This window comes from Gobius niger (assembly GCF_951799975.1).
Source record: "Gobius niger genome assembly, chromosome: 6".
NCBI lineage: Eukaryota > Metazoa > Chordata > Actinopteri > Gobiiformes > Gobiidae > Gobius > Gobius niger.
In genome coordinates, this window is record NC_136857.1 from 36,751,753 (window position 1) to 36,773,951 (window position 22,199).

Below are 22,199 nucleotides of genomic sequence, written 5' to 3' on the forward strand. Positions count from 1 at the left end.
TCGAGGCCGATCAGAGATGGGCCATATTGAAGTCTATTTTATAAATTAGTTCAGGATAACATTTATATATGATTTTTCTTATTGCTGTTCAGAAGACATAATATAGAATAATTGTATAAGTGTTTTGTTGTTGATGATCGCTTTGTCCCTCCTAAGGGCCTAAATGAACATATACAGTGATGCTCAGTGAGATCAGGCTGTGTTTGTTTCCACATGAATATGAATGACCTCGGTCACTCTCATAAAGTCCCAGACCACTTTACCCTAAAGTATCTTTAACCTCTTACCACCCGCCTAAACCAAATTGCATTCTGTCCGCCTAGGCTATTATATAGGCCCTCAAAACTGATCTTTTTCCTCGCGTTGTTGCTGTGTTGTGTCACCTTTTTTTGTCTTTTTTTTGGTCACTTTTGTTGAGTTTTTGTCACATTTTTGTTGAATTTTTGTCACATTTTTGTTGAATTTTTGTCACATTTTTGTTGAATTTTTGTCACATTTTTGTTGAATTTTTGTTGAATTTTTGTTGAATTTTTGTAAAAAAAAAATTGAGTTTTTTCACATTTTTGTTGAATTTTTGTTATTTTTGTTGTATTTTTGTCACATTTTTGTTGAATTTTTGTCATTGTTTTGTTGGTTTACATCCTTGTTTTCTCATTTTTTGTGGCTGTTTCGGTGCTTTTTTCCCAAGAAGCTTTTTGATTAGGGTAAAGCCAAACTGGAGAAAATGGGATCCGCTCAGGTGGGAGTTAAGAGGTTAAACACAAACTCGCGGGGGCTGCCCCTCCTGAATGAACCGGTCTCAAGTGAACTGAACTGGTCTAGTGCTGTCGAAATGGGCCTTACCATTTTAGGAATTACACTGATCAGAGCCTAAATGGTAAACTGGTAAATGGACTCAACTTAGCGCTTTACAGTGAGGAGCCAGTCACACATTCACGCTCATTCACACACCAGGGTGCACAGACACTGGAGGAGAGGAGGGAGAAGTGTCTTAACAAGGACACAACAACAGTGTGCATATATGGGAGCTGAGATTCGAACCCGCGACCTTCCAATCACGAGACGACCCGCTCGACCAACTGCACCACCGTCAGGCCCGGGGGCCAAATCCGGCCCTCCAGCACAGAACCTCTGGCCCTCAAGATGATTTTGAGAAACATTATGACACAAATCAGAAAGTACTTTAACATTTTTAAGGTTAAATGGGAGAAATACTGTCAATGCACCCAATTAGGTCATATTATGTACAACTCTGGCATTTGTAGAAAGTGCACTGGAAAAATAAAAATAATTTTAAAGCAGTACTAAGTAACGTCTTTACCTTAATAAATCCTTTTCCTAGTCCCTGTGGGGGTAATATAAGTGTTTATGGGATGATTGGAGGGTCTTTCATCTCCCCCTGGTGTCTCTGGCCAGAAAACCATGTTTGCAACTTGACTGCCACCGGCCCGGAGAAAGCAATACACACATGTAATCACGAAGAAGAAGCTAACATGCTAACGGGCAAAGCTAACTGCGGGCTAACGTCACTTTAAACAGTATTTACAGCCAAATTTGAGTGAAAAAAAATATTTCCATTGTATAATTGGATGCACAGTAACCCTCTCTCCCTTCGCCTTTCCTGTCAGCGTAGTATTTACTCTCCAAGACAATTAATAAGTTAAAAAATCGTAACTTGCTACTACACCTGCATTTGCGCTTATGGCCTCTAGGGGGAAGAGTTACTTAGTACTGCTTTAAGGGAGAAATGACAGAAACCTACTCAAATTAAGAGATTCAATCTGAAGTTTGAGTAGATTTGGTCTGGTCTTAGATCAGATAAAACATCTTATCGCCAATGGAACAAGTCATTCTCTTAATTAAGTTATATTAAAAGTTTTGTCTGATTTCAAAGTGGATTTCATGCTTGTTCCATTGGCATTTGTATCTTTATCTTAGATTAGTCCAAACAGACTCAAATTCAACATAAAGAACCTTTATTCAAGCAATTTTAAGTCATTTATCTCATATAAGATATCTATTATAGAAAACGCTATCTCAATGGCCGCCGCCTGGGCGCCGCCATGTTTATTTCCCATACCGACTTTGAAGCTAAGCAGGGACGGGCCTGGTTAGGACTGGGATGGGAGACCGTTTGGGAACACCAGGAAGCCGCGGTGCTGCGGTGCTGCTGTCCGAGGACAACCCACCGTCACAAAAACGCGAGTGCACGAGATCTGACTGCCGTGCGCGCATTCACCCAGGCCGATGTGTGTGTGCGCGCGCGTTTGTGTGTGTGCGCGTGTGAGCGTCCGTGCGTGTATGTGTGCGCGCGTGCATCCCAACAGGGCTGTGTGCGCGCGCGCGCGTGCGTGCGTGCGTGTGTGTGTGTGTGTGTGTGTGTGTGCGTGCGCAGGCGTGTATGTGTGTGCGCGCGCGCATCCAAACAGGGCGCTGTGTGCCATCGTCACTCACCCTAAACTGCAGCTGTAGACGCTCCGCACAGGTACAGGTACATCCTCCAAAACACATCTGCGTGTCTTTGTTTAAGTCTCTCCTGCCCAAAACCTGCTCCAACACGAGCCTCTAATCAAACGCGCTGCTCCGACTGTGTTCTCCTCCGTGTGAGTGAAAGCGAAAATGAAACTACAACTTAACGAGCGCATGGCCTGCACTGAGTAGTTTTTTTCTTTTTTTTTTACTTTGCTGCTGGACCATTTGTTTTCTATTTTGCTTTCACGTATTGTGCGCCCAGAGGTACATTTTATTCTAAAGCAGCTTTGAAAGCATTGCCAATTTTATTGTAAGGTTATAAATACTGTCTAACAACGATCATTAGGCTATTTCAGTTCAAAACCTACTCATTATTTGTTTTATTGTACACTACCGTGATGCACCAAACCACGGGTCCTGCACCGTGACCCAAACCGTTAGAGCTCAACCCCTCATATTTATCCATAATTATTCCACTATCTCTTGCATTCAATTCCCTGAGTTTAGCATATAACATAGCATATTGTCGTTGTAGTTACTAAGAAAGGAGCACGGGTGCATCAAACTCTCCAATTGCTGTTTGTTTGAAATTATTTTTTGCCTTCATTATTTTAAACATTTGTCGTGGCCATAGTTCTTGGAATGGGTTGGGAACCACTGGTCTACAGCTGAACTGTGTGATGGGTTGGACATTTCTTTGTAATCACTCATAATCTCAGAATATCAAATGTGGAGACTAGCGAGGCCCGGCCGAAGGCCGGGTCTCAGCTAGTATATATATATATAAGATGGTCATTTTTCCAGTATAGTGCTTCACTTTGGCCTAAAATTGGCGGCTTCGGCCCTCGGTCTTTTTACAATGAAAAAAATTGGTCCTCCGTTAAAAAAACTTGCCTACCGCTGGCCTAAATGTAAAGCTGAACTTTGCATGAACAGAAGCTGCAGAAACAGCTGTGTTTGTGCAGAATCCGATACTGCTGCGTAACCACGGATCAGCCGCAAACATCATCATCTGGGGAACTTCAGTGTTTTTATTTGTACTGTTTATAATGTATATAAACAGGTCTGTCTTGCAAATGAGACTTTGAGTTTCAAGGGACAAAGTATTTCTTATCAACTTTGCTGCTGTGGAAGCCAAACTGACAGTGTGTCTGTAAATGCGTCATCGCCGGCTCTTTTGTGCCAGATTCTGCAGAAATGACTCCGTTATCATCTGAGCGGCCGGGAATAGTAAGTGAAAACATGTTTGTGCGTCGGGCCGGGTCTGAGAGCGCAGCTTTGTGACAGAGCTCTGTTGTAACTCGCGCAGACTGACTCAGAGCTGGCTCCGCACTCAGATCCATCACATGACGATGAGCAACGGGCTTTTACATAAGAGCAGCGGGTTCGTGTTTACGTCTCCGGATCAGAGCGCGAGACAGAGCCTGGTTTAGAGGAGAGAGAGAGAGTGTGGAGCTTCATCATGAAAAGTCAGAATAGAACCAGGAATAATGCTCTGTGCAGAATGTTACTGAGACAGAATCACATGTCCCGGTCATTTAGAGTCTTTCTATTACCATTAAATAGATTCATTGTGCACTGTTTCCTTGTAATTAACTAAATGACCATGTTCTAGTAGTAAAATGTTATGTTACGACTTCTACCACTGGTTTTGCTGAGATCCTGGTGCTCCGCTCGGGGCAGATCATAAAAGGCGAGTGCTGACTCTGCAAAAGAGCGACTGAACCTGCAGTGATATGGAGATCTTCAGAGCGAAATGCTGCTGTAGAAGTCCATAGTGTTCTGTTAAATCAGGGGTGCCCAAACTGGGGCCCGCGGGCAAAATTTGGACCGCCAGAACAATTCTGTTGGCCCGCCATCTGGTTAACCCTCTTACCACCCGCCAAAACCAAATGCATTCTCTCCTCTTTGCCATTGTCGTCACTCTTTATTTCCCTTATGTGTTTTTGTCACTTTTTTTATGGCACTTTTGTTACTTTTTTGCTGGATTTTGGTCACGTTTTTGCTGGATTATTGTCACTTTTTGTTGGATTATTGTCACTTTTTTGTTGCTGTGGTGTCACATTTTTTGCTGCTCTTTTGTCACTTTTTTGCTGAATTTTTGTCTTTTTTTTTGCTGGATTTTTGTCGTTTTTTTGCTGGATTTTTGTTACTTTTTTGCTGGATTTTTTTCATTTTTGTCAATTTACATCCTCATTTTCTTCTCGTTTTTTGTCGCTATTTTGAAGAAGCTTTTAGATTTGGAGATTTTGGAGAACAGGAGAAAACATGTTCAGGTGGGAGTTAAGAGGTTAATACTAACTCTCTCCCATTCATTCTCAATGGCAAATATGGATGCAGTACACTTTTTGTCTACCAGCGTCAAATTGGGGGCGCTGTTTCACTCCTTTCGCAAAGTTAAGGAAACACTCTTGTGGTGTCTTGATGTTTATCAATCACAGAGCGTCATAGCATCAACTTTCCAATTTTTCCAACTTTTTTTGCAAAGGTCGTTGACATATTGCTGGGTTGCAGGTTCTAGAATGTGATGATGTCATCGGACCCAGCGGGGGGCAGGCGCCAGTTTTTCCTATTAATAACATTACACTTTCACAAGTCGTAGCTAAAACGAAAATATATGAATTTAAAAAATGATCATTTATATCAGTCACTGGGTCCATGATCTCTCTGTACAAGACCAAAAATTTCCTCAAAAACAAAATAAATTTTCCTCTATATAATATTATAGGCCTTTAGAATGCTGTGATGTCACCTGCAACCCAGCAATATGACTTGTAAAAGAATTTATGCTGAACTGACACTTTCAAAATGATATAAGATTGTGTTTTTTTTTACTTAAAGAAATGAATGAGCTAAAGTCACTATAGGTGCAGGTACAGGTGGTGTTGTTGTTTACATTTTGCTCTATGTTGCTACAATAATTGATTTTGTTCTACTAAAACTAGGCTTTTGTAGCATGCTAGCAGGATGTTAGCATAGATAGAATTAACTGCAAAGGTATACCAAAAAAGAAAACAAAGTAACATTATTACCTGCAGTTATATGTTTCATGCTTGACATTGCCGTGTTTGGCCCGCGACCCACTAGGCCCTCGGAGATAAAAAGTTTGGGCACCCCTGTGTTAAATGCTTATATGCTTAAATCAGGCAGGAACTAAGTAAGTAAGTAAGTGCTTTACAACAAAATAGTCCAGGTGTGAGTCCTGGCCTGCTGCAGCTGAGCCGCGCTGCCATTGTGGGTCAGCCTGACCCGCATGACCTTGGAGGTCGGGGAAATTGTAGCACTCGGAAGAAACCTGGCTGCCCTCTATCTCCTCCAGAGCGTGGTGTCCTGCACTGGTCAGCTCCCCCTCCTCCTGCACAGCTCCCTCCGTAGGACCTTCTATCCATCCTTCCCTTCTTCCTTCCTTCCTTCCTTCCTTCCTTCCTTCCTTCCTTCCTTCCTTCCTTTTTTCCTTTCTTCCTTCTTTCTTTCCTTCTTTTCCTTTTGCTGTAATCCAAATATGGTCATTTCCTTTGTGGGAGACAGCAGCGGCTAAAGACGGGAGGAATATACACAGGGCACATGTGCAGACAAAGAGACTAAACTTTAACAACATCTGCAAAAACGAAGCAAAACTCTCAATAAATCTTTGTAACTAATACAAACTTCAGCAAAATAAAACTGTCAATTCAACATGGCTTTATCCGTTATTTGTATAAAACGCCTCATTCTATATGAAAACATAAACTGGCAGAACATTTGCAACACATTTTTTTTTCATATTTATATCAGTGATGTTCGGCAAAAGCTTCAAAGTGACATTTCAACATTATTTTGTCCCTGATTGACCTGCAGCCTCTAATCTGACGTTAAAACTGAAGAAAACCAAAGTCTGTGCACGTCTTCCCTGTGGACTCATGAATCAAACCTGACGACTCTAACTTCTACTACGAGTGAAAAACACCAAACTCTTATTGACTCACAGAGACATGATGACTTCACTCTCTCTGAGTCACGGTGTCGGCCCCTCCCTCTGCAGAGGCCGATCGTGCGAAGCCGCCGTGAGTCAACGCCTGCAGGGCCTCACTCTCTCCTCTGCCCAGGTGCACCGTGGGTAATCCGGATGTGTTCAGGTGAGAAAGTGTTTAGAGTTTATTATTATTAAGGCGATATATTTGCAGCTGCTGCGCCTTTGTCACGGCTCCGAAAGTGACGAACAACGGAAGCAGAAACTAACTACTGGAAAAGGACTTTCCACTTTATTAAGCAGATCCTCATTTTCAAGCAATATGGGAAAGAAAAAGGATCTCTCTGCTGATGAAAAGCGTGAAATAGTTGAATGCCTTGGTCTAGGTATGAAAACCTTCGATATTTCATGAAAGATGAAGCGTAGTCATCGAACTGATAAGAGATTTGTGGATGATTCAGACACACTCGGGTTTGTGCAGATAAAGGCACAATGAGGACGGTTTCTGCCAGACAAACACATCAGATTAAAACCCTTTAATAGTTTGCTCAACCGTTTGGTAGAGCACACTTTATCCAATCATGTGTTGTTTCTAATTCTGCCTCAATACCATTCGGTTCAAGTTTGTAATACTCAAAATATCCAGTTTGGACTAGTATAGGTTGGGGTTGGAATTTGGGCTGGTTTATGCTGGTTTAGAGCAGGTTTGGACCAGGTTTGGACCAGGTTTAGATCAGGTTTGGACTGGTTTAAGGCAGATAACTCAGAGGTCTATAAAAAATGTAAAAAAATGCTTAGAAAATACAAAAAAATGGTGTAGGGAGTAACATTAAAGGGTTAAGAGAACAGCTGCTACAAAAACAGGTATTCGAAGCTGCTGGTGCCTCTGGAGCGGGGTGTCAAACTCAAATACACAGTGGGCCAAAATGTAAAACTTGAACAAAGTCGCGGGCCACCATTGAACACATGAACCTTTTAATATGGACCCAAACAAGATTTGCTTTAACATTGAATATGGAACAAGCAACACTTATTACTATACAATATATAACTTAATAGTCCAGATATGCAAAATCTGAAAAAAAAAAAAGTATAATTCCAGTGGGCCAGCTCGAGTAGTCATTTGGTATAGCCTCGCGGGCCAAATATAATTGCATTGCGGGCCAAATTTGGCCCGCGGGCCAGAGTTTGACACCTATGCTCTGGAGTCTCCCGAACATCACGGTGTATAACCCTCCAGAGGCTGCAGTTGTGCATAAACCTTCTATCCGGCCTCCCCTAAACTGTTAATTGAAGCTGATGAACAGAAACGGCTGCAGTGGCTCAGAAATACATGAGGACTCATTTTCAAACTGTCTTGTTCACTGATGAGGCCGTGTAACCCTGGATGGTCAGATGAGTTGTGGATAGTTGGTGAATGGCCACCATGTCCCAACAAGGCTGTGACGTCAGTAAGGAGGGGGCGGAGTCATGTTTTGGGCCAGAATCATGGGGAGAGAGCTGGTCGACCCCTTTAGGATCCCTGAAGGTGTGAAAATTACCTATACATATAATACAAAAAGAAGAGCTGTGTTTTCCCGAACAAAATCATCTTCATGCATGACAACGCACCATGTCCTGCTGTAAAGAATACCTCTGCATCACTGGCTACTATGGACATAAAAGGAGAGAAACTCATGATGTGGACCCCCTCCTCCCCTGACCTCAAACCTATTGAGAACCTTTGGAGCCTCAAGCAAAACTTCTATGAGGGTGGGAGGCAGTTTTCACCCAAACAACAGCTCTGGGAGGCTATTCTAACATCCTGCAAAGAAATCCATGCAGAAACTCTCCAAAAACTCACAAGTTTAATGGATTTAAGAATGTTGAAGCTGCGATCACAAAAGGGCTCCTATTGTAAAATATAACTTGACCTGTTTAGATGTTTTTGATTGAAATAGCTTTAGATTTCAGTAAATATGACCTCCTTGAAGATGTGTGACATGACCTGAGACTTGGGCTTGGTCCTCGTCCACACTGGTCACATAATAAAAGTAAAAAATAAAAGTAAAAAGTTGCTCTGTCAAATGTTTTCTTAAGGTGAGACACGGCAGGTGAAAACATTGAGCGGTCGAAGTGATTTTTGCTGGTTTTCTCCCTTAACGTCTAGTTTTCATGTCAGAGAATAAAAAACACACAACACACCCCCTATGATGTTTTGTACGTGGAGATTTCCAGGAAGTAGCTCCAACATTGCGTCACAAAAGCCGTCTTTCCCTCATGCGTTTCTTCACAAATATTGACATATTTTACATCCACGTGTCCTGAAGGGTTCCTGAGATGACGCTTTGCGCACGTTGACGAGTGGCGTCACTCGCACGTGATTCTGACCCGCGGCGCCGACCGGAGGGAAAAGGGAAGGCCTTCATACTCCATTATAAATACGATAAGATAATTCTTTAATGATCTCACAACAGAGAAATCCACTTGTTACATTCGGATCAAGATCACTCAGGTTGTGCAAAACAGACAGGAAATGTGCAAACAGTTAAATAGTAGAAAAAAAGAGGTGTCTTATGTACAATCAGTAAAAACAAAAATCCTAGGGGGGGAGTTATAACAATAAGGAAATAAGATTAAATTTAAGAAAAGGTGCACATTTACAGGGAATAAAGTGCAGCTGATACAGAGATTATTGCACGTAGTTTTGCAAAGGGGTTATTGCACATGTTACTTCACAGTCTTGTTGTTCAGTCTGACAGCAGTGTGGATGAAGGACCTGAGGGTGTCTCAGTCTGCCACTGAAAGAGCTGCTCAGCTCCTCTGCAGTCCCCTGTAGTAGGAGGTGTTGTCCATGATGGAGGTGAGCTTGGCTAACACCCTCCTGTCCCGCGCCTCCTCCACAGAGTCCAGAGCTGGACCTCCTGTTCTTATCCCGCTCTGTGCGGCCCGGGGCCCAGCACACGGCAGCGTAGTGGAGAGCAGAGCGACCGCAGAGTCTTAATTTACTATCTGTAATGTAGAGCCTGAGCGCCGTGCTAATAGCCTCGAGCTAACAGGCTAACTGACGGTTTGTTTACATCTTCCAGCTCTGCTAAGATAAGAGCTCCTTCATTTGCTTATCAGGCTATTAGCTTAATGGACCACTGGGACTTCATTTGTAGATATTCAGTTCAGTTCATCAAGACCCCGGTTAGCAGGAGTTTGTTAAGCTAAAGTTAGCACCTGTTTGGCCAGTGTTGATCTCATTTGTGGAGTTTGGGCCTGGTGTAACGACCCAATCTGCTCATTAGCCTGATCTGCATAAATCAAGCTAATCCATTAGCCAGACCACATTTCTTATTGTTAAATGGTTCATTCTCTCTTGGTAAAGTTAATATCAGTACACAAAGTTTATTTTCAGAGTGAACCATGTAAAAGATCTGCTCTGTTTGGTCAGGTTTTTACTGTTTAACTCTTTGAGGAACGAGAACCACAATCAGGAGCCGCAAGTGCGTTTCTCAAAGGAGTGGCCTAAAGAGGAATTTGTGTGTTTTTGTTTGCAGAGCCATGTGCTCCTGCGATGATGAGAACCCGCCTCTTTCTCCCTCTCGCTCTAAAGAAGCAAAAAACAAAACAAAACAGAAAACCTTGATATCACAAAGCAAAACACAAACAAAAGCTCTAAAATATGTTTCCAGATGTTTTTGTAGATGTTTTTAAAACAGTAGTAAGTAACTTTTTTACCTTAATAAATCCTTCCCGTAGACCACCTGGGGGTGATACAAGTGTTAATGGGATGATTGGGGGGTCTTTCATCTCCCCTGGTGTCTCTGGCCAGAAAACTACAATTGCAACTTTCCTGCCTCCAACCCGGAGTCACCAATACACACTAATAGAATCATGAAGAAGTTAACAGGCTAACGGGCAAAGCTAACTGCGGGCTAGCACCACTTAAACAGTATTTACTGCCAAGTTTGAGTGAAAAAAATGATCTCCATTGTGTAATTGGATGAACAATATCCCTCTCTCCCTTTGTCTTTTCTGTCAGCGTAGTATTTACTCTCGGACAATTAATGAGTAAAAAACCGTAACATCCTACAACACCTGCAGTGGCGCTTATGGCTTCTAGGGGCACGATAAGACAAATTTAGTCGACTTTGCATTTATTTTGTTATAATCATATTTAATCTCAGAGTTGAGGATTTAAATGATATTTTGAGGCTCTTGGTTAAAGTGGGATTAAGACGCTAGAATGTGTAAACAACAATATGGAACACAAGTTAGAGAAGTTTGTCCCTGTATATGTGAGTGCAGACTGGGCTGTCACATGAGCAGCCGTGTGTATTAAATCTCCAAAGTGTTGCCAGTTTCATCTCAGACGCCTCATATTTGTGCTATTCTGATATTTAATCCCAGAATTAGTCAGAGCCATTGCCTTGTTTTGTCTCGTTTGACCTTTGAGGAAATACCTCTGAATTCTAAAGCTCACATTCCTCTCATGTCTCACCTCTTTCTCTCCTCCTCTCCCTGCCTCTGGTTCACGGTCACATTCCACTCATTCCTCTCTCTCCGTCAGCGCTCAGGAATGAGGAAGTGTGTGTTCTCTGCACAGAATCCTCCGGGAAACTCCGACAGAGACACAATCCTGGAACCGACCTGGGACTCGGGGAAATACAGCCTTTAAAGGGAAGGATCATCACAGGACAAAGTCTGCAGACAAACAGGAAAAAACATGAGAACATGAATCATAATCGGAGCACTTTTTCCCAGACTAAAAGTGCGTGTCGGTGAAGAAAAGGTGACTTTGAGTAAAAACATGTTTTGTCTCCGCTGTTGGGAGTTTCCTCACACATTTTTATCAACAGAAAGTCAAACAGAGCCGACGGAACTGAGAGTCATGACGAAGGAATGAAAGGAACGCACAAAGCGACTGTCGTCACGCCCTCCAGGAAAGACATTAATCCTGTAAATGAAAGAGAAGATCAAAGTTTACCGGTTTGGTTAGTGCAATATTAAATGAAGCAATATCCAAATCTTAGGTTGCGCAATCACCGGCTCAGATTTTCTTGCACATTTTTTTGCAAATGCGCAGGAACAATTCTAACCTAAAACTGCAGAAGTTCAGTTTAACTCATGATTCTCCTCATTTAGTTCCATTTCAGCTGTGATTTGCTCTTGGTTTGATCTTGTTTTGAGATGAGAAAACAAATTGCTTACCTTTTTTCTTTACATTAAAACAGGGGTGCCAAACGTTTTGTCTCCGAGGACCAAAATGAAAAAGTGTCTGTGGGTGACATCAAGCATGAAAAACATATAACTGCAAATAATAATAATTACTTTTTTTCATTTTTCAGTTTACATTTGCATTTGATTCTATCTATACAAATAACATGCTACATTAAAACAAATGCTAATTAAGTTTTAGTCGAAAAAAATCAACAATTGTTGCAATATAGTGCAAAATGTAAACAACAACACCGCATGTATCTGCAGAACCTACAGGGACTTTACCTCATTCATTCATTAACTCAAAGAAAATGCCACATTAGATAACTTTGAAAGTGTCAGTTCAGTTCAAAAGTCTATTTTTAACATGTACCTGTGTTGATGTCAGCAACCTTTGCAATAAAAGCTGTAAAAATGGGAGTTGATGCTACAAAGCTCTGTGACAAACACCAAGACACCGCAACTTAACTTCCTTAATTTTGCGAAAGGAGTGAAACAGCGCCCCCAACTTGACGCTGATGGCCAAACAATGTACTGCATCCATATTTACCATCGAGAATGAATGGGAGAAAGTTGGTATTAACCACACACGGCGCAAAAGTAGGTCACTCTCTGGCGGGCCAACGGAATTGTTGCGGTGGGCCAAATTTGGCCCGCGGGCCCCACTTTGGGCACTGCATTAAACACTGTTGAAATGCTTTAGGGAGACCCAGCTTTTGTTGCATCCGATACCGATGCATTTCATAAACTAAAATACAAACGGAGAATATTATTTTTAGAGATTGACCGATATGGGTTTTTTCTAAGGCCGATGCCGATATGCACCACTGCTGATTTTTCCAAATGTCTCGTCTATAATCCTGTGTATGAAGCTTCTAAACTGTAAAATGTGTCAGTGTTGAACTGGGACAGCAGGGGGCGCTTTATTAAAGGCATATAGGGCTGATTTATTCAGGACTTTCATGTTTAGTAGGGACTTCAGAGGGAGCTCATTTCAAAGACAAACATTAACAGACTCCAAAGCAAAAAATGGTAAGTAATTCTGAGGAAAAGTCATAAATATATCAAATTCGATCCGAGGTGAACAAACGTGAATGATTTTCCCTGTGAAGTTCATCAGCTCCTCTGAGATATCTGCCTTTTACAATGGTAAAATACCCAAATATCGGCCTGAAATATCGGCCGGCCGATACATCGACCTCTAATTATTTTATTACTTTAGACACCCGATCATAGTTTCTGTCACAGCTTTGGTTTGTTGCTGCGGTGAAGTTAGACAGTGGATACCTTGATGTTAGCATTAGCATTCTGCTGTTAGCTACACTTTTGTGCGTCGCGATCGAAAATACGTTTACGGAGGTTAAAACTAACTCAGCGATTGAATTCTCCAGGTTCTTAGCTTTAAAATGAGGTGTGGCATGTCCATATTCACTTAGGTTTAGTTGGTGAAAGTTGTATTTTAAAAACGTTGAATGTCATAGCAGGTATAGAATAGGCCTGTTTGGTATCGATACCCATTTTACCCATTATCTGATCGATGCAGCCGAGGTCAAGATATTGATCAGAGTTTTCTTCTATCATGCAGCCCATTTATCTTGGAAAGTAAAGTGTCTTCCAGAGTTTTTTCCTCATTTTCCCTCCTCCTTTCTGATGATGTAATAGAAAAACAGTCTATTGTCGGGACTTCTCAGACAGAAAATCAAACTTTGGTGGATTCTTTATCTGTGAGTCATTTCCAAAGTTCTGAACTCTGCACAAACCCACGATCCACCTCCATCATTTGTATTAGCGCGACTCCAGACGAAATAGAAGGAGATCTAAAAGCTGAGTCACACAGAGGAAAGCCCCTGATCCAGAGCCGCCTGCAGACCAGACTCAGACTGAGGACGGACTTCACGCTGGATTTAAAACCAGAGCTGCAGCAGTTACTTCACTGTCTGAAAATCTGAGGGCGAGACACGGCAGGTCAACAGGGAAAATATGAAATAGAGCCAATTCAAGGCTTTATTTTGTCATGTATAGATACAAAGATTTGCTCAGGGGGGATTTGGGATCTTGTTTTTCAGGATGGACCGTATACGTAACCATGGACACAGTTTCATCAGCAGTGAAAACCCACCAGAAACCTACTGGGATGTGAAGCAAAGGTGCTAACCACTCATGCAGCCGCTGGGTCACCTCTTAACCTCTTAAACTCCCGAACCGAGAGGATCTTTTTCCTCAAGTCATCAGATTTTTTGCCATAATTTTTTGGTTGGGTATTCAACTAATTTTTGTAACTTTTTGTCATTTTATTGTAATTTTTTGTCACATTTTTGTCACATTTTTGTAATTTTTTGTCACATTTTTGTCAATTTTTAATCATATTTTTGTCATTTTTTTGTCACCTTTTTGTAATTTTTTTTGTAATTTTTTGTTTTTTTGTCACATTTTTGTCATTTTTTTGGTCATTTTTTCGTCAATTTTTGTCATTTTTTTGTCATTTTTTGTCATTTTTTGTCATTTTTCGTCAATTTTTGTCATTTTTCGTCAATTTTTGTCATTTTTTTTGTCAATTTTTGTCATTTTTCGTCATTTTTTGTCATTTTTTGTCACATTTTTGTCATTTTTTCGTCAATTTTTGTCATTTTTTGTTACATTTTTGTCAAATTTTTATCATATTTTTGTCATTTTTTTCATTTTTTTGTCACCTTTTTGTAATTTTTTTGTCATTTTTTGTGTTTTTTCGTCAATTTTTGTCATTTTTTGGTCAATTTTTATCATTTTTTGTCAATTTTTGTCATTTTTTGTCACATTTTTGTCATTTTTTTGTCAATTTTTGACATTTTTTGTTACATTTTTGTCAAATTTTATCATATTTTTGTCATTTTTTGACACAATTTGTCACATTTTTGTCATTTTTTGGTCAATTTCTTGTCAATTTCTTGTGACATTTTTGTGACATTTTTGCCACTTTTCATCAATTTTTCATCACTTTTTTGTCAATGTTTTCTCACTTTTTTGTCCCATTTCCATCATTGTTTTTGTCTCAGTTTTGTTGCTATTTTCACAGCTTTTTTCCAGAAGCTTTTGGACATATACATCAAACATAGTCACTTATTGATGTCATACATTATGCATTTATTATTCAAGATTACCTGAAGTAAAAAATAATGAATGATAATGTTTAATTAAATACCGCTCCCATAATGTTTTGATTAAACATTTGTACATGGTTAGAAACTAAGAAGGTAAAAGTCAACAAAATTTTAATCGGGTGTCACTGGGACATATTTTAATCTCTTTGGTTTTAGCGTCACCAGCTTTACCAACATTAAAATAAGGGAAGATTTTCTCCTTGAATCTGTCTGTGTGAGAGCAGATCAGAGACATGTCGTCAGTGTTGTAGAAAGACACTTTCCCCTCGTCATAATCCAGACGCACTCGGATCTTCTCAGGTCTGAGCTTAAGATTCAGTTCATCACCAAAAGCATCAAAGTATTCTCCATCTGTAAGGTCTAAACACCAGAGTCCATTTTCTGGATCAAGATCTATATCTGCCTTCCTGCCGACAGACTCTTTGGTCACTCCTATGGCCCACCTCGGATGGTCTCCCACCTCCACGTCCCACTGGTGTGAGTCACAGCTCCACCCCTCACTGCCCAGGACTTCTGGATATTTACTGAATCTCTCTGGATTATCAGGGACCTGTTGTTTAGTTTCTCCCCATCTCACTCCACTCAGATCCTCAGACAGAGAAAGCCATGGATTTGCAGTGTTTGGGTCTAGAATGACTGGGTGGTCGTGGACCTGGCTCCTCATCTTCTCCCAGGCCTTAAAGCCCATGTTGCCCAGGACTGTGGCCTGGTTTATCAGGAGTCCTGGGCCCAGTCTTAGTGTTGGCTGTGAGAGGAGTGAGCGGGAGCTTTTCTGACTGTGTGAGTACTGTCTGATAAAGTCCATGTGTTCCCTCTTCAGCTGCTGCTCCACAGTGGAGATGTTCTTGTTCAGAGTGGACAGCAGCTCCCTGACCTTCTCCAGCTCTGAGTCCATGGTGTGAAGCTGTCTGCTCCGCTCCTCCCTCAGAGCTGTCAGCCTCAGCTCCTCCTCTCGCTGTAGGAACCGGTGGAGTCGCTCAAAGGTCTCCCTGATGTGACGTGCACACGCCTCTGCCTGCCTCTCCGAGTGAACACGCACTTCCTCATACTGTCGCTGTAAGGCCGAGGCCTGCTCTCTCTGTTCAGTCAAAGGCTTTAGCTCCGACTGTAGCTGCTCCTTTAACCCAGACACTGCCTCCTCCACAGACACCACAGTGTGGTCTCGGTGCTGAGAGAACTCACAGATAGAGCACAGAGCACGAGCCTCGTCCAGACAGAACAGAGCAGGAACCGAAGGGTGTTTACTGCAGACCCCCCCCTCTGCTTCAGTCTGAGGGTGTTTACTGCAGACCCCCCCCTCTGCTTCAGTCTGAGGGGGTTTACTGCAGACCCCCCCCTCTGCTTCAGTCTGAGGGGGTTTACTGCAGACCCCCTCCTCTGCTTTAAAGGAAAGGCTCAGCTGCTTCAGAGCAAAGTTCATTAGGGGAAAGTCTTTAGAGGACTTCCTTCTACAAACCGGGCAGTTCTTGGTGTTGTGTTTGTCCCAGTAGTTCTGTAAACAGCTGGAGCAGAAGCTGTGGTTACAGCCCAGAGACACCGGCTCTTTAAACGTGTCCAAACACACAGGGCAGGTCAAGAAGTCCTCCACTGCAGCGATCCTCTCCGACATTTTACACCGATCAAAGAAAAATCAACAAAAACCAACAGGACTCACGGAGCTGTGTCGTCTGTGTCCAAAGCCCTAAAACTGACTGAACACTTTTACCCTTTTACTGTCTTCAGTCCTTTGCCCTGGGAGTGTTTCTGTGAATGATTAATATTACCAACTTCAACAATATAGTCCATGGGCCAAACCCCTAAATCTGGCAAATCGGTACCGAAAAGGTGGCAAAGGCTATCGTTGATTTTTAAGTAGGTCCATGTCTGAGGTTTATATTTTTGTATGATAGCCTTTTCAGAGTTACAGCTTTATCATAGTTTTCAGCTGTTGAAGTGAACCAACGCCATGTCAAAAAAGTCACTTTTGACACTGGTCCATATTTTGGTTTAGGACCATGAAAAAGAAGACATTTTCATGTTTCATTTGAGCCCAAATGTACTACACTGTGACTATTACCGTGGTAACCAAACTTCCTCAAACGCAAACCTGAGGACGTTTTTTTCACCATTTTCACAAAAACATTTTTACTAAGTTTAACGCTGTTTCTTCAAGGGACATCACAGAGACAAATGTTTCATACTGGGTAACTCTCTAGACTTGAGGATTCAGGAAATGTACAACATGTCAGTACTTTCTCAACTTAAGGCCTCACTGTGAGCCACGAAGTAAAAGAATGTCCACCTCACATGAGCCTCTCCCATTGAAATAAGCCTATATCTGCCATAAGGTTGGAACAGCTGGTGAGACTTTCTGTCCAGGACAGGCCAATGCAACTTGAAATTACATTTATAAAAATTACAATTATTCTGTATAATATAAACTGTGTCCTAAATTGTAAAAATAATATCCATATTATGTAGCCTACACAATCCACTCACTGACAGTCTCATTCACTTTCACTCATTCACTACTGAAACCACATCATTTTACATTTGTATTTGGTAAATAAATAACATTTCTAGTGATATAACATTGCAGACACCATTATCTTTTGCCTCTAGAGAGTTGTGCCGTCGAATGGCCAAAACGACAAAAGGGGGTTAACTATCGCTAGATTTTGAGCCAAAAGCTAGGTTAGAAGTACCAAGGTGTTCTACCGTACTAGAAGTGGATTCTACAGAAAATGAACTCAGGGGACATGAAACGAAAAGAACAACATGCAAACTCTACACAGAAAGGTCCCACATGGCCTGGGATATCGAACCCAGGAATGTCTTGCTGTGAGGTGACAGCTAGACATTCAGTCACTCTTGAATCCCCTTATACAAAAACCATTATGCTGATAGAAAAGGGTGAAGGGAATACCTTTATGTCCAAGAAGTTGGATCTGGGAGAGCTGTCTCCCAGAGACACAAACTGTAGTTGGTTAGACAGTTGGTTATGCAAGAACCAAGCTTTTCCTGCAACAGTTGACAATGGCGACCTGTGGCCAATGGCAATGTTGTGTTTTCTTCCAACCAGACTCCGCGACCGGGAAGGGTCGAGGGAGAAAGGTGGTGTAAGAGTGGGGGTGAATTACGGCTGAGTACAACCTGGAAACATAGCAGGACCGGCTTCACATCTTTTTCTCTCAGACACGGACAGTGGTTCACTCAAGTTTTTAGTTTGACCTGATAGAGCTTATAGAAGCCCATAACACTAAAGGAAGAACATGAGGCAGCACAATGTAACCTTGGAAAATAATGTGGGTCTTGTCTTGTTTGGAGCAGCGCTGTCCTTGCGCCAGGTGGAAGAACTGGCTCAAAAAGTGTTTAACCCGCAGGAGAGATTGCATGCCCTCAGTGGTTAGTCTTAGTGCTTAGCGTTCCCTTGCCTCTCAGCATGAAGTTCAATTTAGGTGTTTTTGTGAGGAGTTTACATCCTCTGTCTGTGTCTGGACAGATTTTTTTGGGGTGCTTTGGTCTCTTCCATCAACATAAAAGATGCACAGGAGGATAATCCTCTAACTTAGTGATTCTGAACATGAGCATGGCTGGCCACTGCTCCTGACATGTTCCAGGGGCTCCTGACATGTTCCAGGGGCAGATGGATGGGTTAAATGGTTAATTATTGTAAAGGGACAATAACGTACAGCTTCAATCTGTGGCTCCAATTGAAATTGAAATGCATTATCTGAATTACAATTCACAAACAGTTGTATAAGTTCGGAATATCCATAAATCTTCACTTTGTTGTCTTCTTCTGCACCTCGATCCCTACTCTGTGCATGTCCAAATCTAGAATCAATTGGCCTCAGACCCTTGTTCTTCTGCATTGTCCTCACCACTTCCCTATGCATACTTGCTGTTTTTCATCTCCTCATACAACATTCATGTGCAACTTGTTGAGTCCAGTCTGAGCATATGAAGTATCTTCAAAAACACAAATTTCAACAAAAGGGCTCTTGTGATACATTCCTTGTGCTGGATAAAGTATTCTCGTGCTACAATTTGCATGTTCTTTTTTCACTCTACACTTGTTGAGGTGTTGAGATAAAATGTGCACAAGAGGCAACAAGAGACAATCCCAAACAGGAATGGTTTCAGAGGTGGAGCCTGCTGAGCTTCCGAGAGACACTTTTCTAGTTGCATTTGACTGGGCTCGATATTGTCAGCCTGAGGTAATACTGAACCCTGCAGAGGTGGCACAGTCCAGGATGACAACTCAGTAAGTGCCATCGCCAAAAGATTTGTTTCCAGCATATTCTGAAAAGCATGAAGAATAATGTAGGATATGGGCACAACTCTACATCTAAACCTCCACAATCATCAACAGGTTTGTTATCTGCTAAGTTATGATGGGAAAAGCAGCAGCTCTACTCCAAGCTCCTTTTAGTTGACTAGGAGGAAACTCCTTTCAGCCGCCTGTATCTGCGATCTTGTCCTTTCGGTCATTACCCAGATCTTATGACCATAGGTGAGGGTAGAACATAGATCGATCAGTAAATCAGCTCCCTCTTCACCACAACAAACACAGTAACAACGATCACTGCCGATGTCGCACTGATCCATCTATCGATCTCACGCTCCATCCGTCCCTCACTCATGAACACGACACTGAGATACTTGAACTCCTCCACTTGAGGCAAGGCCTCTCCACCGACCTGTAGAGGGGAAGCCGCCCATGGCCTCGGATTTGGAGGTGCTGATACTCATCCCGCTTCACACTCGGCTGCAAACCGCCCCAGGGCAGCTGAAGGTCCTGATTTGATGAAGCCGACAGAACAACACCTGAGATCCTGGGGTTCCCAAACCGGACACCCTCCGGTTCCTGGCTGTGTCTTTAAGTCCTGTCCATAAAACTAATAAGTAAACTTTTGTTTATTCATTTATACAGCATGTTTCATGTGCACAGACTCAATATGCCTGGGAAGAAAATAAATAAATTACACAACATAAAAAATAAACTCAAATACGTTAATACAGCACATACACACACAAAAAAAGTACAAAGAATGTACAAAGAACTTAAAATAACTTGTGATTTAGTGCTGGATGAGGCTAAGCTGTAGTTTTGTGTTGACTCCTCATGTCCTGGTTTTAACACCTCACACCTCACCATCTTTATAATACTATATTTGATTTATTAGTAATGAAATAAAACAACTATACTGAAATTACCTTACAAAATTATTTACTTTATTAATTTACTAATCAGTAAAAAAGGGTGATGTTCATAGTAAACGTGTGGTTTATGGCAAATTCAGCTTCAGAACAGAGCACAGTTTTCTACAGCAAATACATTAACAACTAAGTATAAAACAAATACACATGGTATTTTTGGCATAACCATGGGGTGTCTACAAAGACAAACCTTTGGAATTATCTTGGATTATTGAGACATTTTAGACAAATGTACAGGACTACGTATAGTAGTGAAAGAAACAGAATGCCATTGTGTGTAGTATATGATAAATAGCTATAATATATAAAATATATGAACAACTTTTTGGTGAAAATACAGAACTGTTCTTCTCCACAAATGTAATTTCAAGTTGCATTGGCCTGTCCTGGACAGAAAGTCTCACCAGCTGTTCCAACCTTAGAATGGCAGATATAGGCTTATTTCAATGGGAGAGGCTCATGTGAGGTGGACATTCTTTTACTTCGTGCCTCACTGTGAGGCCTTAAGTTGAGAAAGTACTGACATGTTATACATTTCCTGAATCCTCAGAGTCTAGAGAGTTGCCCAGTATCAAACATTTGTCTCTGTGATGTTCCCTGAAGAAACAGCATTAAACATAGTAAAACTGTTTTTGTGAAAATGGTGAAAAAACGTCCTCAGGTTTGTGTTTGTGGAGCTTTGGTTACCACGGTAATAGTCACAGTGTAGTACATTTGGGCTCAAATGAAACATGAAAATGTCTTCCTTACAATGATACCAAATACAATGGTGTAAATCAGCATCTAATGGGCTGGAAATGGCCTAAACCAAAATATGGACCAGTGTCAAAAGCAACTTTTTTGACATGGGGGTGGTCCACTTCAACAGCTGAAAACTATGATAAAGCTGTAACTCTGAAAAGGCTATCATACAAAAATATAAACCTCAGACATGGACCTACTTAAAAATCAACGATAGCCTTTGCCACCTTTTCGGTACCGATATTTGGTCTGGCCCATGGACTAATAAAAAAAAATAAAAAAATAAAACACAGATCAGAGGGAGTGAAGTGAGCTGACGACTTCTGCAGAAACAGCCTGAACCTGCCCTAAAGGTATAACCTGCCTTGGAGTTCACTTTCAATGAAAATCTTTATTGCCCTGGAGGGCAAGAAACATCAAACATAAAAACACTTGTACAATACTATCAACTGATAGTTGGTTTATTGCCATGGTTATGAACAGGTTCACAACTAGGATTTTTTTTTTGGTCGATCGTTCAACATGAAACATATAACTTTAGAATAAACTATAAAAAACTTTAAACTATAAGACTATAAGGGCATGCATAAGAAGATTAAATTCATGTATTTCAGCTATATAGAATAAACCAGACATGACTAGTTTTTTGAGAAACTGGATGAAAGATTTGATTTCTGTTTTGTCTTAGCACCGGTCTACTTACTTTGGGGCCGGTCACACTAGATGGAAGATCAAGCCTGTACCGCACCACACTGACACTGCAAACTTGATGTACTTATTATTATTTGGATGCAACTACACATCTGATTCACCAGATGTAGCTGACGCCTTTTACCCCGCTCCGTTGAGTTGGTTCCTAGATAATCTCGTATTTAATAAGTAATGGGCCTCTCGGATAATACATCACTCATGCCCCTCACATCACATTTGCCAATAGCTATAACTGAAAAGAGTTTATTGTAACTCCCTTTAGGACCCACAGAACCTCAGGCCTCTATTTTGATACAAAGAATTGCAGTTGTCATTGGGAGTTGTCAGGAGACTCGCCCTCCTGCCCCTCGTCACCCGTGCTGCAGTTTGGAAGCAACTTCTCGTTTCCACTGAATGGATTTACAGTGTTTTGGCCATTTTGGGACTTCTATGCTTGATCTTCTTGAAGTTTTTCTGTGTCGCAGTCGTGAGAGGAACCTCCTTAACGGTATGCGTGTTTTAAGATAATTCAGTAATTTTACAAATTGCCGCAAGTTTCAAACGACAAGATAAAAGTGGTGAGTGCTCTGAGGCGCTAGCTTGAATTCGGCAGAAACAACATGAAGCTATTGTCCTCGGGTTTTGTAGCTTATACTGTTTTAGTTCTGAGTCCTATCTCGAGGACAGGATGTGCTTTGTTGAAATTGGCAACTGTGTCTCAGACAAAATTGCCATGACCTGTGGAGTCCCCCAGGGGTCAATCTTGGGACCCCTCTTATTCAACTTGTACATGCTTCCATTGGGTCAGCTAATAAACAGCA

At 41.5% G+C, this 22,199-nt stretch overlaps 1 protein-coding gene across 1 annotated transcript; it reads right to left on the reverse strand.

The window, feature by feature from the left end:
• Positions 1 to 14,845: 14,845 nt before the first annotated feature.
• On the reverse strand, positions 14,846 to 16,413 carry LOC306964878 (nuclear factor 7, brain-like; the record flags this gene model as incomplete). Its single annotated transcript, XM_079559045.1, has 1 exon — positions 14,846 to 16,413. Exon 1 carries the CDS (start codon positions 16,352 to 16,354, stop codon positions 14,846 to 14,848), a length of 1,509 nt encoding a protein of 502 aa, XP_079415171.1. The 5' UTR covers positions 16,355 to 16,413.
• Between the last annotated feature and the right edge of the window lie 5,786 nt (positions 16,414 to 22,199).